The 17166-nt window shown below is 41.7% G+C and overlaps 1 protein-coding gene across 4 annotated transcripts in view; it reads right to left on the bottom strand.

Moving 5' to 3' along the window:
- Positions 1–17166, bottom strand: part of APIP (APAF1 interacting protein) — a 39658-nt gene that overhangs the window by 10992 nt on the left and 11500 nt on the right. For 2 of the 4 annotated variants that reach the window (XM_015114542.3, XM_015114544.3), the window contains exons 2-3: positions 12650–12714; positions 7370–7470 (exon numbers count right to left, since the gene is read on the bottom strand). In XM_015114542.3, the coding sequence (XP_014970028.2) occupies positions 7370–7470; positions 12650–12714 (166 nt within the window). The remainder of the gene's footprint in view (positions 1–7369; positions 7471–12649; positions 12715–17166) is intronic. The other 2 variants (XM_015114543.3, XM_028833523.2) reach the window with 1 other exon arrangement.

Below are 17166 nucleotides of genomic sequence, written 5' to 3'. Positions count from 1 at the left end.
TTGCCTCAATTTCAGAGCCTGCTATTGGTCTATTCAGGAATTCAGCTTCTTCCTGGTTTAGTCTTGGGAGAGTGTAAGTGTCCAGGAAATTATCCATTTCTTCTAGATTTTCTAGTTTATTTGTGTAGAGGTGTTTATAGTATTCTCTGATGGTAGTTTGTATTTCTGTGGGGTCGGTGGTGATAACCCCTTTATCATTTTTTATTGCGTCTATTTGATTCGTCTCTCTTTTTTTCTTTATTAGTCTTGCTAGCGGTCTATCAATTTTGTTGATCTTTTCAAAAAACCAACTCCTGGATTCATTGATTTTTTGGAGGGTTTTTTGTGTCTCTATCTCCTTCAGTTCTGCTCTGATCTTAGTTATTTCTTGCCTTCTGCTAGCTTTTGAATGTGTTTGCTCTTGCTTCTCTAGTTCTTTTAATTGTGATGTTAGAGTGTCAATTTTAGATCTTTCCAGCTTTCTCTTGTGTGCATTTAGTGCTATAAATTTCCCTCTACACACTGCTTTAAATGTGTCCCAGAGATTCTGGTATGTTGTATCTTTGTTCTCATTGGTTTCAAAGAACATCTTTATTTCTTCCTTCATTTTGTTATGTACCCAGTAGTCATTCAGGAGCAGGTTATTCAGTTTCCATGTAGTTGAGTGGTTTTGATTGAGTTTCTTAGTCCTGAGTTCTAGTTTGATTGCACTGTGGTCTGAGAGACAGTTTGTTATAATTTCTGTTCTTGTACATCTGCTGAGGAGTGCTTTACTTCCAATTATGTGGTCAATTTTGGAATAAGTGTGATGTGGTGCTGAGTAGAATGTATATTCTGTTGATTTGGGGTGGAGAGTTCTGTAGATGTCTATTAGGTCTGCTTGCTGCAGAGATGAGTTCAATTCCTGGATATCCTTGTTAACTTTCTGTCTCGTTGATCTGTCTAATGTTGACAGTGGGGTGTTGAAGTCTCCCATTATTATTGTATGGGAGTCTAAGTCTCTTTGTAAGTCTTTAAGGACTTGCTTTATGAATCTGGGTGCTCCTGTATTGGGTGCATATATATTTAGGATAGTTAGCTCTTCCTGTTGAATTGATCCCTTTACCATTATGTAATGGCCTTCTTTGTCTCTTTTGATCTTTGATGGTTTAAAGTTTGTTTTATCAGAGGCTAGTATTGCAATCCCTGCTATTTTTTGTTCTCCATTTGCTTGGTAGACCTTCCTCCATCCCTTTATTTTGAGTCTGTGTATGTCTCTGCATGTGAGATGGGTCTCCTGAATACAGCAAACTGATGGGTCTTGACTCTTTATCCAGTTTGCCAGTCTGTGTGTTTTAATTGGAGCATTTAGTCCATTTACATTTAAGGTTAATATTGTTATGTGTGAACTTGATCCTGCCATTATGATATTAACTGGTTATTTTGCTCGTTAGTTGATGCAGTTTCTTCCTAGCCTCGATGGTCTTTACATTTTGGCATGTTTTTGCAATGGCTGGTACCGCTTGTTCCTTTCCATGTTTAGTGCTTCCTTCAGGGTCTCTTGTAAGGCAGGCCTGGTGGTGACAAAATCTCTAAGCATTTGCTTATCTGTAAAGGATTTTATTTCTCCTTCACTTATGAAACTTAGTTTGGCTGGATATGAAATTCTGGGTTTAAAATTCTTTTCTTTAAGAATGTTGAATATTGGCCCCCACTCTCTTCTGGCTTGTAGAGTTTCTGCTGAGAGATCTGCTGTTAGTCTGATGGGCTTCCCTTTGTGGGTAACCCGACCTTTCTCTATGGCTGCCCTTAAGATTTTTCCTTGATTTCAACTTTGGTGAATCTGACAATTATGTGTCTTGGAGTTGCTCTTCTCGAGGAGTATCTTTGTGGCGTTCTCTGTATTTCCTGAATTTGAATGTTGGCCTGCCCTACTAGGTTGGGGAAGTTCTCCTGGATGATATCCTGAAGAATGTTTTCCAACTTGGTTCCATTTTCCCCCTCACTTTCAGGCACCCCAATCAGACGTAGATTTGGTCTTTTTACATAATCCCATGCTTCTTGCAGGCTTTGTTCATTTCTTTTTCTTCTTTTTTCTTTAGGTTTCTCTTCTCGCTTCATTTCATTCATTTGATCCTCAATCGCTGATACTCTTTCTTCCAGTTGATCGAGTCGGTTACTGAAGCTTGTGCATTTGTCACGTATTTCTCGTGTCATGGTTTTCATCTCTGTCCATTCGTTTATGGCCTTCTCTGCATTAATTATTCTAGCTATCAATTCTTCCACTTTTTTTTCAAGATTTTTAGTTTCTTTGCGCTGGGTACGTAATTCCTCCTTTAGCTCTGAGAAGTGTGATGGACTGGAGCCTTCTTCTCTCATCTCTTCAAAGTCATTCTCCGTCCAGCTTTGATCCATTACTGGTGATGAGCTGCGTTCCTTTGCAGGGGGCGATGAACTCTTATTTTTTGAATTTCCAGCTTTTCTGCCCTGCTTTTTCCCCATTTTTGTGGTTTTATCTACCTCTGGTCTTTGATGATGGTGACGTACTGATGGGGTTTTGGTGTGGGTGTCCTTCCTGTTAGTTTTCCTTCTAACAGTCAGGACCCTCAGCTGTAGGTCTGTTGGAGATTGCTTGAGGTCCACTCCAGACCCTGTTTGCCTGGGTATCAGCAGCAGAGGCTGCAGAAGATAGAATATTGCCGAACAGCAAGTGTACCTGTCTGATTCTTGCTATGGAAGCTTCCTCTCAGGGGTGTACTCCACTGTGTGAGGTGTGGGGTGTCGGTCTGCCCCTCGTGGGGGATGTCTCCCAGTTAGGCTACTCAGGGGTCAGGTACCCACTTGAGCAGGTAGTCTGTCCGTTCTCAGATCTCAGCCTCTGTGTTGGGAGATCCACTGCTCACTTCAAAGCTGTCAGACAGAGTCGTTTGCGTCTGCAGAGGTTTCAGCTGCTTTTTGTTGTTGTTGTTTAGCTGTGCCCTGTCCCCAGAGGTGGAGTCTACAGAGACAGGCAGGGCTCCTTGAGCTGCTGTGAGCTCCACCCAGTTTGAGCTTCCCAGCCGCTTTATCTACTTAAGCCTCAGCAATGGCGGGCGCCCCTCCCCCAGCCTCGCTGCTGCCTTGCCGGGAGATCGCAGACTGCTGTGCTAGCAATGAGGGAGGCTCCGTGGGTGTGGGACCCTCCCGGCCAGGTGTGGGATATAGTCTCCTGGTGTGCCCGTTTGCTAAGATCCTTGGTAGAGCACAGTATTGGGGTGGGAGTTACCCGATTTTCCAGGTGTTGTGTGTCTCAATTCCCCTGGCTAGGAAAAGGGATTCCCTTCCCCCTTGCACTTCCCAGGTGAGGCCATGCCTCACCCTGCTTCAGCTCGCCCTGCTTCAGCTCTCGCTGGTCGGGCTGCAGCAGCTGACCAGCACTGATTGTCAGGCACTCCCTAGTGAGATAAACCCAGTACTTCAGTTGAAAATGCAGAAATCACCTGTCTTCTGTGTGGCTTGCGCTGGGAGTTGGAGACTGGAGCTGTTCCTATTTGGCCATCTTGCTCCTCCCCCTCCTGGAAATTAATTTCAAATCTTGTCTAAAGTCTTTCCACCCTCAACAACAACTAAACAAACGTCCCTTGGCTCACGTATCAGATTTTTTCTCTTTTCGTTGGATATCTTTGATAAATTACCAGTTTCAGTTGCCACCAGAGAGTATTAATGAGCTGCCCATATATATGTAAACCAAGAAAATGCCAGTACCTGCATGCTCTAGTTTCTGCCAGTAAGGCACAGACATAGGGACATTGAACACATATCAAACATTTCATAGTGCAAATGAGGATAATGGCCTATATATCAAGCTGCTGAAGTTCAGGTTACTAATAAACCTGTAGGCTTGGAATCAATAAAAATGTAGGGTGAAACAGAAGTTTCTTTAAGGTTCTACTGATGAAGTCTAGAAAACAAATGTCTGATAATGTGAGTGGAAGTCCAATGCACTGTAAGCTGCATGCAAGCATTCGCTTTCATGAAGTGGTTATTGTTTCCGAGTTCTGCGACATAAGGATAACATAAAGGGATATTCCTCTGGAACCAGTGAGAATGGGTTGGGATCATACTATTAACAAGGGCTCTTTGTGAATACCAGTGATCTAAATCTGGTGTCCTTGTGTAACATGGAAGAAGCTCTAGACTCATGTATGGTATGTGGTCCACTCACCTGAATAGATAAGTGGACTTGTGGGTCTTCTTATGTGGGTAGAAATTTATGCAGTCCTGGGAATAGACTCAAATAAAGTACAAAACGGTCTGCTGGTAAGTAAAACTATTCTATAAAGTAGGGTATTCTGTTTATTCAGTGACTTGGTATGCTGAGTCCTGTAAATGTCTTTGTAAAACTGAAATTAATTTAGACTTTGATGAACTTAGGGTAATTAAAACATTAGCCAAATATGTTTTAGAAAAATATATTTACATCTACAAAGAACGAGATATCTGGATAAAAATATAAAAATGACAGTGTTTTTTAGAATAGAAACACGCCATATACTAAAGTGAAATATCTACTTGGTGCTTTAAGCCACACACAGAAAGCATTTTGAATTTCAAGTTACTAAATTTTGGAATATACTTCTCTGTACTCCTGCATTTTCACTGTGGTAAGCAAGGGCCAACCCCCAAGAGGTCAAAATACATCTTTGTTCAGTTGCTTCTATTTTTATTTGCTTTCTGGTCATTTAAAAAATAATTTAAATCTTATAGTGCTTCAATTATTTTGTCTACAATATGACTTTATTAATTGTAGTCCTAATCACATGCAACAGGATCAGTCTCTCCGATACCTGTCAATATTACTCTGTGAAAATAGGAAATTACAAATTTGAATGATAGGGATCTAAACTAAACCCAGTGGCTATTGAGTATCCTGGAATTGCCTTGATTACTATTATTTTTTCGGTCCTTTATTTCCTTCTTGTGACTTAATTTTTGGTACCACACACTTGTGGCATAAGCTGGAATGGCCGAGTCAAACCTTGGAATCAGTAAATCATTTTATGTTCCCGATTTTATTGTCTATATTATTGTGGAATCATAATTTATTGGGTTTGCACTTTATTCCAAATTTATTTGCCCTAAGCATCAAAGAGCCAAACTTTCACTAACAACATGAGAATAGTATTGCTGATAATGCTAGTGACTTAAGTCATTTAAATATTAGGGGAAAAAACCAACATTTTACTACAAAATATTCATTTTACTACGTAAAGCACAAATTTAATAAGATTCCAAATACAGTGCCACATGACTGTGGCTCTTTCCATCCATGATCTCCATACCCATTAAGAACTAAGGATAAAGCATTTCACATATATGATGAAAATTTCCTATAAGCTGATTATAGTGCTATAAAAACCATTTAATTTTAAAAGATGTGCCAATGAGTGGTTTATGGTGGCCACATACAATGGTAGTGCGTGGATTAGTAAAATTCTACTAGAAAGAACATAGTTCTTTATGTCTTTTTGATAAGAAAAATTTCATCTTGAGTCCTGCATTCACCTATTTCTAACTTGGCTGGTTTTTTTAAAAGAGCCAGTTGGAAATGGTTATTTTAGCTCATTTGGTAGAAAGCTTTATTTTATACATACACAAACTATTTCTGAACATGCAAATAAAAAGCAGCTAACTAAAGGCAGCATTTAGAATATGATTTATTATAAATAACACAGTTGGGAAACTGTATTACTGGGACTCAACTTCTAAATGGATACATGAAACAAGAATAAATGTTGTTATCATAGGGTTTGCTGTGAATAGGCCATCTTGAAAGTTTTGGCAAACTAATGTGAAAGCTTGAGCAATGCTGTATTTACACATCAGCAGCTAGGCTGATGGTAAGAGAAGAGGCACAGATGGATTTATTGATCTACCATGTGAAACATAATCTTACTAGACTGAGAGCATACTTATATCCCTAACTGTGCCAGAATGAAAATTTCATGAGTTAACTCAGTAATTTAAAGCAGATAAAATTACAATGGCATCATCTTGTGGTATGCCATAGACTCCCTTTTGTTCAAAATGACTTACATCCCTAAGTGTGCTAGTTGCTAACAGAGGCACCTCTTGTCATTTCCCAACGTTCATTGAAAATTTCATGAGTTAACTCAGTAATTTAAAGCAGATAAAATTATAATGGCATCATCTTGTGGTATACCATAGACTCCCTTTTGTTCAAAATGTTCTGATTATATTTAACATTCCATTCGTTAATATGCAATGCAGCCTCTTTGGGGGCATGACTATATATACTTATCAGCACATAAATATTTTAACAATCCAATTTTGTTAAAGAAAGTGAATTAGAATGAAGTAATAAATCAACATCACTCAATTTAACACACAGCCTCCAGACAATAATATTCCTAACACATTTCAGGAGGAAGAAAAGATTAATCCTATGTTGGAAATCCCTGAATGAGATTCTATAATCTTAATTTCATTGATAGCAAGTTACTTCTTACTAACACTTACTTTCTTTATCTTCTTGAATAAATGACACTAAATAAATACAATGAGCAATTGAATACTATTTATCCTTCCTGCTTCAATTTAAGTCCAGTACATCTTATTTTGTCCTCTGAGGAATACAGATTAGCAGGTACTATATTCATTAATGATACAGGTGCTTAGGAAGCATACTGCCTTTCTTTTGATTCAATAAAAAAATTATTAGGATTTTTAATGATTAGTCATCTGTATTTAAGTGACTTTAAAATATGTATCTGGGAGGCCGAGGCAGGTGGGTTGCTTGAGCCTAGGAGTTCAAGACCAGCCCATGCAACACAGTGAGACCCAGTCTCTACAAAAAAAAAAAAAAAAAAAGAAAGAAAAAAGAAAAAATTAGCCAGGCGTGGTGGTGCATGCCTGTAGTCCCAGCTACCCAGGAGGATGAGGTGGGAGGATTGTTTAAGCCTTCCCTTGACTTAAGGGAAGTCAAGGCTGCAGTGAGCCATGATTGCACCACTCCACTCTAGCCTGAGTGACAGAGCGAGACTCTGTTTCAAAAAACAAAGTACCTGAACCTTTGAAACAAATCCTATCTACCCAGAGAGGATCCGCTGGAATTTCAGGTATATGAACATACTTGGTAGCATGTTATTTAACTCTGGTACTCAAAAACTGAGGACTAAATTATTGTGATCTGAAATTGTAGTTCTTCAATCTTCAGGTATTTGATACATCTTCAGCTTTTGTACATTGCTTCCATTCAGTTATACAAACGTCCACTTGTCCATTTAGAAACTAAAGACCTACGGTATCACATAAAACTGATCATCAGTTGTTCTTTGGATGTAACACATTAGACTCGCTGTGGTCTACTCAAATGGAGAGTTCCCAGTAATAAAGGCTGCCAGAAACTTACCCATGCTTCAAGCTAATTCCTCCTCCAGTCCCAGTGACCCAGCCCAAATGGTAAAACTGTTTGCAAAGTTCTGGGATCAGGTATCTTGGATGCTCCTTGTCCTAAAAAGAAGGCAATGATTTTTAAAACAGACATCATTTTATCAAGTAACTATTCCAGCTGGTGTTTCTAATAAGAAGCTAATTTAAGAAAGTTTAAGAAAACATACTATAGAAAGAGTACAGTGAGGGAAAAAACTATTACAGACATATTTTGTTTTTAATGTTTAGAAAGTGGATCTACTACATTATTTGGCAACCCGGGATTATTCAGTATAGGGCCATATAGTCCAACACTAAGGAACAGGCTGCAAAAACAAGGTGGGGAAATGCCCAGTATACATTACAAAGCATCAACTAAAATGGCTGAAAGAAAACAGAATCTCATGCTGAAGGAACAGTCTGTCCAGAACATTTATTTACACAAAGCACCTTATTTAACTAAGGCTTAATGATATATATATATGAGATATTATGATAGTTACACATTCAACACATACTCTGTGTGTTGGTTCAATTGCATTTTTATTCCAAAAAAGTCCTTTTTCCCATAATGATTTTAGTTTCTCTTATTGCAAAAGCAATATATACTCATTATAGAAAATAAAGTGAAGCAAATTACAAAAAACACTAAGAAACAATCTCAGTTAACACTTGCTTAACCCATTTTACAAAGATATGTGTTTATGAGTGTGTGTATGTGTATGTATACAGACAGATAAATACCAAGCCTTATTTTTGTAAGTTCAATGATTACTTCTTTGGAAAAAAAAATCCACACCATTTTCTCCTGCTTTTTTGTGGTTTAAATTAATGAAAACAAACAAAATAAATAAAGAAGAAATACAATGAATTCCATTTTGGGCAGTATGATATACAATCCTTAACTTGAAAATAAGTACAAATGCTGAATAAATTATTTTAAAAAATATTTCAAAACAAGTTGTTGAGCTGGCAAGAAAGTAAGGTTTCACAGGGACCATAAAAAATGAGAATGAGACTCTCACACTAGTTAGAACGGCGATCACTAAAAAGTCAGGAAACGATAGATGCTAGAAAGGATGTGGAGAAATAGGAACGCTTTTACACCGTTGGTGGGAGTGTAAATTAGTTCAACCATTGTGGAAGACATTGTGGTGACTCCTCAAGGATCCTCAAGGATCTAGAACCAGAAATACCATTTGACCCAGCAATCCCATTACTGGGATTCTACTATAAAGACACACACGTATGTTTACTGCAGCACTATTCACAGTAGCAAAGACTTGGAATCAACCCAAATGCCCATCAATGTTAGACTGGATAAAGAAAATGTGGTACATATACACCATGGAATACTATGCAGCCATAAAAAAGGATGAGTTCACATCCTTTGTAGGGACATGGATGAAGGTGCAAACCATTCTCAGCAAACTAACACAGGAACAGAAAACCAAACACCACGTTATCACTCACAAGTGGGAGTTGGACAATGAGAACACATGGACACAAGGAAGGGAACATCACACACTGGGGCCAGTCAGGAGGTGGGCAGCTAGAGGAGGGATAGCATTAGGAGAAATACCTAACGTCGATGATGGGTTGAGGGGTGCAGCAAACCACCATGGCACAGGTATACCTATGTAACAAACCTGCACATTCTGCACATGGATCCCAGAACCTAAAAGTATAACAAAGCAACAACAACAACAACAAATGAGAATGAGACTACCTGGGAGAGAAGTAAGCTCCAAAGCCAGAATGTTCCTGAAGGTATTGCAAAACTCTGGTGACCTGGAGCTTCAATTCTGATAGCCATGTAAGCCACTAGAAGCATGAGATAAAACCCAGGCCCTGATCAATTCGAGAGAACCTAATGAAAAATCCCCACATAAACTGGAGACCCCAATGAGGTCCACCTTCAAGGTAACAGTGAACAAAACAAGATTCACTGTGGAGAAAATCACAACAAGGAAGCATGCCTTTACAGGTCCTGTCACTGGGTAAAGCGGGAAAAACATCTCTGAGTTCAAAAAGGGATCATTATTTAACAGGCTGAATTCTCAGCTACTTAACTGAATACTTGAAATTGTGGTGTTTTTCCCCAGATTCAGTGCTAATGTTCTACTTACTCATTTTAAGTATTACAAATGATGACTGATGGAGTAACCTTCCAAATATAAAATTAGTAACATGAGAACCTAGAAATTGCTAAAAGTTCTGATTCAACTTAGACTTGGAGTTAGCTCACTTAAAAGTCAAATCCACATTACTGGATTTATTGCTTACATGACTTTGGGTGTCAGTTTACTTATCCCTACAATGAAAATGCTGTGAGGATTAAAATGAGCTACAATGGACATAACGCAATCAGCACAATATCTGACACCGTCAATGTCAGTTTCCTTCTCATTTTAAAGAGCTGAAAATTCTTGAATTAAAATAGCAGATTATAGGAATTATTAAGAAATTACTTTAGACAGAGAGGGTAAGGTTGGCAAGGTTTTGTTTTCTTTTAATAATGCAGCTTGGTAAGGTTTTTTTTTTTTCTTTTAATAATGTAGCTCCAAAAATATTTCTTTTCTAGCAGAAGAGTGGCTTAAAGGGTCAGGCTGGCAAGCTTTGATATGCAAATACCAGCCATTAGAAACTGGGTCCATCCAATATGGTGATTCCTACCTTCTTCTTGTCACCATGTGTGCCAAGCACCATAGTCACCCCAGATATCTTCACGTGTACAGAACATCATGGTGGCCTGTATTTGAATATTAAAAGGCTAGTTTTTGCGTGGGCTACATGAATGACATATCTGGTCAAACCAATCCCCTGGGCCCTATGGAAATCAGACACCACCTCCTCCAGCCTCCTAATATAACCCAGTGTTTTCCGCTGCACGTGGGGTTTTCTCTCCCCGCTTGGAGCCACCCTCCTCTCTGTACAGGGGAGCTTCTTTCTTGCCTATTAAACTCTCCACTCCTTAAAACCACTCCACGGGTGTCCGTGTCATTTATCTAAATTGGTGCGAGACAAAGGGCCCTGGTGTTCCCTCAGTCATCGGAGTCGTATCATTTTGGTGCACTGGCCGGGAATCTGAGGTACAACATTCATCAGAGTGGTGACTATAGGAGCAAACCTAAAATCTGTTCTATCATTCTGAGGGGCTCTTGGCCTCTATCTTAAAATCAAATCAAATCAATCAACAGACATCCTTCAGCTAGATAAAAATACGCTTATCATGACTGCCATTCTAAAGCCTGGGATGTTAAGCTTCCAGGTGAGAACACGGAGAACCTCCCAATACCCACGGGTCATTGGGAATGTTGGCCGTGTTTCGAATCAGTTTCCTTTCATGGGGAAACCTTACCATCGGGTGAGGCTGGGAAAAGTTCTGAGGCAACTGCAAATTTCTGGCCAGGGCACACCCTGGCGTTATTCAAAGGCCTCTGGATTGGACCCAGCCTCCAACAGCCCACTTCGGGTTTTGGCAGAGAATCCCCAGCTATCCTGTCACAAAACTTTCCTTCTTTTTCTATCCACGGTCTCTTTCTCTCTCTCTGTGTAGAATGTGCGGGAATTTAGTAACCAGGAGTTTAGCTCAGGAATGCTGTTGCAATCTTCTAGGAAAAGAGGGTTCCTTTCCTCCCCCTCCTCCCTACCCCCACCCAGAGTGAGAGTCTCTCTCTCTCTCTCTCTGCCCTTGGTCTGGAGAGTGCAGGGCATTTCCAGGTCTCTCTACCGCTTCTCTAGCGAGCACATAGTATTTCTTTTCTTTTCTCTTTTTTTTTTTTTTGAGAGGCGGAGTCTCACTCTATCACCCAGGCTGGAGTGCAGTGGCGCGATTTGGCTCACTGCAAGCTCCGCCTCCCGGGTTCACACCATTCTCTTGCCTCAGCCTCGCGAGTAGCTGGGACTACAGGCCCCCGCCACCGCGCCCAGCTAACTGTTTGCATTTTTAGTGGAGACGGGGTTTCACCGTGTTAGCCAGGATGGTCTCGATCTCCTGACCTTGTGATCCACCCGCCCCAGCCGCGAGCACATAGTATTTCTAAACCAACAGTGCCACCTAGTGGAAATAGAAATCCTCTTCATGAGGCACTTTTTTTTTTTTAAATGGTAACACTGCAGCTTCCTTTTGCACCACTAGAAATCGGGCTCTAAGCCTCTTCCGTGAACAGGAAAATTCTGCTTTCAACAGATAGGGGTTAAATGTCTTCTGTGTGGCCAAATTTTAGTCTCAATATTGTCCCATCAGCAGGAAAACGGTCATTTGGTTCCTACGTTCCTTAAAGGCACCTATTCTGTCTCCGATTAAGGTAGTACTTAACTAGTAAGGGGATTTTTAAGTCCAGAAGTTAACCGGAACCATTTTTCTAAGGGTAAATGCTTTAGCATGGGCCATAATAGCAGGATATAGAGTTCAATCTAGCACACCCCCTCCATTAAAGGGGCCTTGCCCCATTACCTAGTTTTTCTTGAGATCCATTTCTTTTAGGGAGTTACACAGGTCACACAAGTCTAGGAGGTCGAAGGGAAATAATAAGCAGAGGACTAGGGCTGCTTGGGGAAGTGCAACTAGGCCCAAAAGTCTAGTTCCTCTGGTGCCATGGCTTGGAGGGTCACGCCTATAGTCATGGGCTGCACATTTAACAGGGAGGTGGGATCCAGGAACCAGGGAGGGAAAATAGTTGGGGGATGCTCCCACTGTTTTCTTCTCCACCCTGGGTCATATACAGAAAGGAAGGAGACTAAAAGGACACTTTTATTCTCACTTCTCTTTCTAAATGGGTAACAGATTGTCTTCGGCATGCAGTCCCCTGGAGTGGATTTTAAAACACTGGGACTGCTTGGACCTTGAGACTTTGAAGAAAAAGTGCCTCATAATCTATTGCACAAGGGCATGGCCTTCTTACCATCTTGAGGACAGACAAACCTGGCCTTCTTGGAGGAGCCTTGATTTTAACATCATCCAACAGTTAGAGCTTTTCTGTAGACAGAAGGGCAAATGGACTGTGGTCCCATATGTATAGGTGTTCTTTGCCCTGTGAAACCCAGACCTTTACAAGTTCTGCACAACTGACCCAGTTCCTTTACCAGCCATGGCAGGCAAGCCCATAGGCCTTCCCCAGTGCTAAAGCAGGTTCCTAAGGAGCAATCTGAGACAGTTATTGAATGTCCCAACCCTTCCAGTCCCCTCCAATTGTACCATCAGCTCCTCCAGCTCCACCATCTCCAGTATATCCTACTCTCCCCACTTCACTCTTACCTCTGCAGGAAATGCTTGATGGGAATGGTGCCATGAGGGTTCAAGTTGCCTTTTCATTACAGGACCTTAAGCAAATAAAGGGAGACTTAGGCCGATTTTCTGACAACCCAGGTAGTTAGATAGAAATTTTCCAAAATTTAACTCAGGTATTTGACCTCACATAGAGGGATGTTATGTTGCTGCTATGTTAGACACTCATTGCAGCTGAAAAGCAGGCAGTTCTGCAGGCAGCAGAAAAATATGGAGATGAGTAACATGCCTCCTATAGCAGACCAAGGAGACAAAGAGGAGATAGGGAAGGTGAGGAAGAAGTGAAAACTCCATTCCCACTAGGAAGGGAAGCAGTTCTGGTAGACACCCCTGATTGGAACCCCAATAACTCAGGAGATGAATAGAAAAGGAAGCACCTTCAATGTGTGTATTAGAGGGCCCATGGAAAACCAGAGCCAAACCTCTCAATTACTCTAAACTGTCTATGATAGACTAAAGACCAGACGAGAATCCCATAGTCTTTATGGAAAGGCTGAGAGAGGCACTAATAAAACATACGTATTAGGCCCTGATTCAATCAAGGGACAGCTCATTCTCAAGGACAAGTTTATTACACAGGTAGCTCCCGATATTAAAAGGAAACTATAAAAGCAAGCTACAGGGCCAGATAGTACCCTAGAAAACCTCCTGAGAAAGCCACTTTGGTCTTTTACAATAGGGATCAGGAGGAAGCCCAATAAAAGGAAAGGAAATACAAGAAGACAACAGAGGTTCTAGTAGCAGTGGTGCAAATTTGCAAAGTCCAGGATCCCCTAGGTACATCCACTAGTTGTTATTGATGTGGCAAGTCAGGGCATTTTAAGAAAGAATGTCCAGGTAGCAAGACAAAGCCACCTCGACCCTGTCCAGCCTGTGGCGGAGGCCACTGGAGACAGAACTGCCCCCAGAGATGGAGGTCACTGGGTTCAGAACCAGTCTCACAGATGGTCCAGCAGGACCGATGGGTCCCGGGGCTCAAATCCCTGGCTCCAGCAACTCAGACTACCACTACAGCACAGGAACCTCAGGTGATTCTGGAAATGGAAGGAAGGAAGGAAGGAAGGGAGGGAGGGAGGGAGGGAGGGAGGAAGGAAGGAAGGAAAGAAGGAAGGAAGAGAGGGAGGAACGAACGAACGAACGAACTCCTTCTGGATACTGGAGCCAGTCTCTCTCTTCTCCTCTCTAAACCAGGCCTCCCCTCTTCCCATAGTATGACTGTAAGGGGCGTCTCAGGAAAAACTCTAACCTGGTATTTTTCTCAACCTCTTAACCTGCAGATGGGGGAACCTACTATTTACACATGCTTTTAAAATCAGGGCTGAAAGTCCTGCTCCTTTCTTAGGGAGATAGTCTAGCTTGCATGAGGGCCAGCATCTGTATTAGCCCCAGGACAAACTCTGTGTCTCCCCCTGATGGAAGCTAACATTAAACTACAACTGTGGGCAACTCAAGGAAGAATAGGTCGAGCTATAACCACTAGGCCAGTCCAGACCTATCTTAAGGATCTCACTTCTTTTCCTAACCAGAGACAGTATCCCCTGGGCCCAGAGGCTAGGAAAGGGCTAGAAGCCATTAATAATAACCTAAAGATGCAGGGCCTCACCTCCTCAAACCCTTTCATAGCCCCTGAAACACCCCAATATTAGGAGTGCAGAAACCCAATGGGGAATGGAGACTAATTCAGGACTTTTCCCTCATTAATGAAGCTGTAGTTCCAATCTATCCAGTGGTACCTAATCCCTATACCTTGTTAACTCAAATACCTGAGGGAACTAGATGGTTTACAGTCCTAGATTTAAAGGATGCCTTTTTCTGCATACCATTACATCCTGATTCTCAATATCTGTTTGCCTTTGAAGATCCCTCTGGCCAGACTGCCCAGTTAACCCAGACAGTGTTGCCTCAGGGATTTTGAGATAGTCCTCATCTGTTTGGACAGACACTGTCACAAGACATTTCTGAGTTCTCTCATTCTCAAGTTAGGGTCTTGCATTAGTTGATAATATTCTGTTCTGTGCCCCAACTGAGGAAGCTTCTCAGGAAGGCACTGAAGCTCTTCTCAACTTCTTAGCTAACAGAGGACATAAGGTTTCAAAATCCAAGGTCCAGCTCTGCAAAACCTCAGTGAAGTACCTAGGATTAGTACTGTCCAAGGGGACCAGAGTATTAGGGGAAGAGAAGATTAAGCCTATTTCCTCCTTCCCTCGCCCCCAAACCCTCAAGCAACTAAGAGGATTTTGGGGCACTACAGGATTTTGTAGACTATGGATACCTGGGTATGGTGAAATAGCCCGTCCATTACATAACTTCATAAAAGAAGCTCAGGGAGCTAAAACTCATCTTTTAACCTGGGAACCTGAAGCTTAAAACACCTTCAACCAGCTAAAGCAAGCCTTGCTCAAGGCACCAGCCCTCAGCCTTCCTGTAGGGAAGGCCTTCAATCTGTATGTATCAGAAAGTAAGGGAATGGCCCTGGGAGTTTTAACACAGGCCCGAGGACTAGCTCAACAGCCAATGGGTTACCTAAGCAGGGAGCTTGATTTGGTGGCTAAAGGGTGGCCAGCATGTCTCTAAGCCATTGCCTCAGTGGCTCTACTGGTCCCAGAAGCCTCCAAACTAATCCTAGGAAATGATTTAACTGTTTACAACCCACATAACACAGCAGGACTATTGCACTCTAGCGGGGAGCCTTTGGGCTAACAGATAGCCAACTCCTTACATATCAGGCCCTGCTGTTAGAAGGTTCCAACATCCAATTAAAGACTTGTTCTCATCCAAATCCGGCCACCTTCTTCCCCGAGGAAACTGGGGAACCTGAGCATGACTATGAACAAATCATAGTACACACCTATGCAGCCAGGGAAGATACTGGAGAAACTTCCCTAGAGAACTCAGTATGGGTTCCTCTTCACAGATGGGAGCTCTTTTGCAGAACAAGGAATATGCGTAAGCAGTGGTCACTCTAAATGACGTCATCAAAAGTGCATCTCTCCCTCCAGGCACAAGTGCTCAATTAGCTGAGCTAACAGCTCTTACAAAAGCAATTAAATTAAGCAAAGGAAAGGTAACTAACATCTACACTGATTCCAAGTATGCTTTCCTGGTTCTCCATGCTCATGCTGCCATTTGGAAGGAAAGGCATTTCCTTACCACCAATGGACTTCCTATAAAACATCACCAGGAAATTAACAGGTTATTATCTTCAGTTTTCCTTACACAAGAAATAGCAGTGATGCATTGTAAGGGACATCAAAAGGGAACAGATGAAGTAGCCGAAGGATCCAGATTAGCTGATCAGTGGCAAGGAAGCCTCAAGGCATCAACACACTTCATACCCCTCTAATCTGGGAAGGCTCCATAAGAGAAATTAAACCTCAGTACTCCCCTACAGAAATACAATGGACCACTTCGTCTCGAGGGTGTACCTTTTAGTCCTCAGGATGGCTACAGTCAGAGGATGGCAAACACCACTTGCCAGCCTCTGGCCAACGGAAAATCCTTAAAACCCTTCACCAAGCTTTTCACTTGGGAAAGGATAAAACTTATCAATGTGCCCAGATACTGTTTTCAGGAGAGAACTTACTAAAAACAATCAAGCAAGTTGTTAATACTTGTGAAGTCTGTCTTAAAAATAATCCCCTGAACAGGTGACTCCTTCCTCCTCAAACCCAAAGAACGGCAAGTTATCCAGGGGAAGACTGGCAAATAGACAAGGGGCATTCAATACCTGCTGGAACAGGTAGACACCTTCATGACTGGGTAGAAGCATTTCCATGCCATACACAAAGAGCCTCTGAGGTAATAAAAATGTTAGCTAATGAAATAACTTCCTGCTTTGGTCTACCGAAGTACCTTCAAAGTGACAATGGGCCCTCGTCTAAGGCAGCTGTCACACAAGGGGTCTCGAAAGCACTAGGCATAGAATGTCATCTCCACTGTGCTTAGAGACCCCAATTCTCAGGGAAGGTAGAGAAAACTAATGATATTATCAACAGACACCTCAGAAAATTATCCCAAGAAACTCACCTTCCTTGGATCACTCTTCTTCCCATGGCCTTACTACGAATAAGAAATACCCCTTCAAAACTAGGTCTTAGCCCTTTTGAGATGCTGTACAGATGGGCTTTCCTTACCAATGATTTTCTATTAGATCAGGAAACCTCTGAGCTAGTTAAGCATGTAACCTCTCTGGCTCACTTTCAACAGGAATTAGCACAACTAGCAAAAGCCCAACCCCAGGAAACTGGACTACCTCTATTTAACCCAGGAGATTTGGTACTGGTAAAGGCTCTCCCTTCTCTCTCTCCTTCCCTAAGCCCAAGCTGGGAAGAACTTTACACTGTTCCTCTTTCAAGCCCCTAGGCAATAAAAGTTACAGGAATCCACTCCTGGATATATTATATTTGTGGGAAAGCCTGGAGACCTGAGGGAGCAACCCCTGACAGCACAGAGGAATGCCTTGAATATCAATGTAAAGAAATAGGAGA

The sequence above is a fragment of the Macaca mulatta genome, chromosome 14 (assembly GCF_049350105.2).
Source record: "Macaca mulatta isolate MMU2019108-1 chromosome 14, T2T-MMU8v2.0, whole genome shotgun sequence".
Taxonomy (NCBI): domain Eukaryota; kingdom Metazoa; phylum Chordata; class Mammalia; order Primates; family Cercopithecidae; genus Macaca; species Macaca mulatta.
This window is presented reverse-complemented; position numbering and strand designations above follow the sequence as displayed.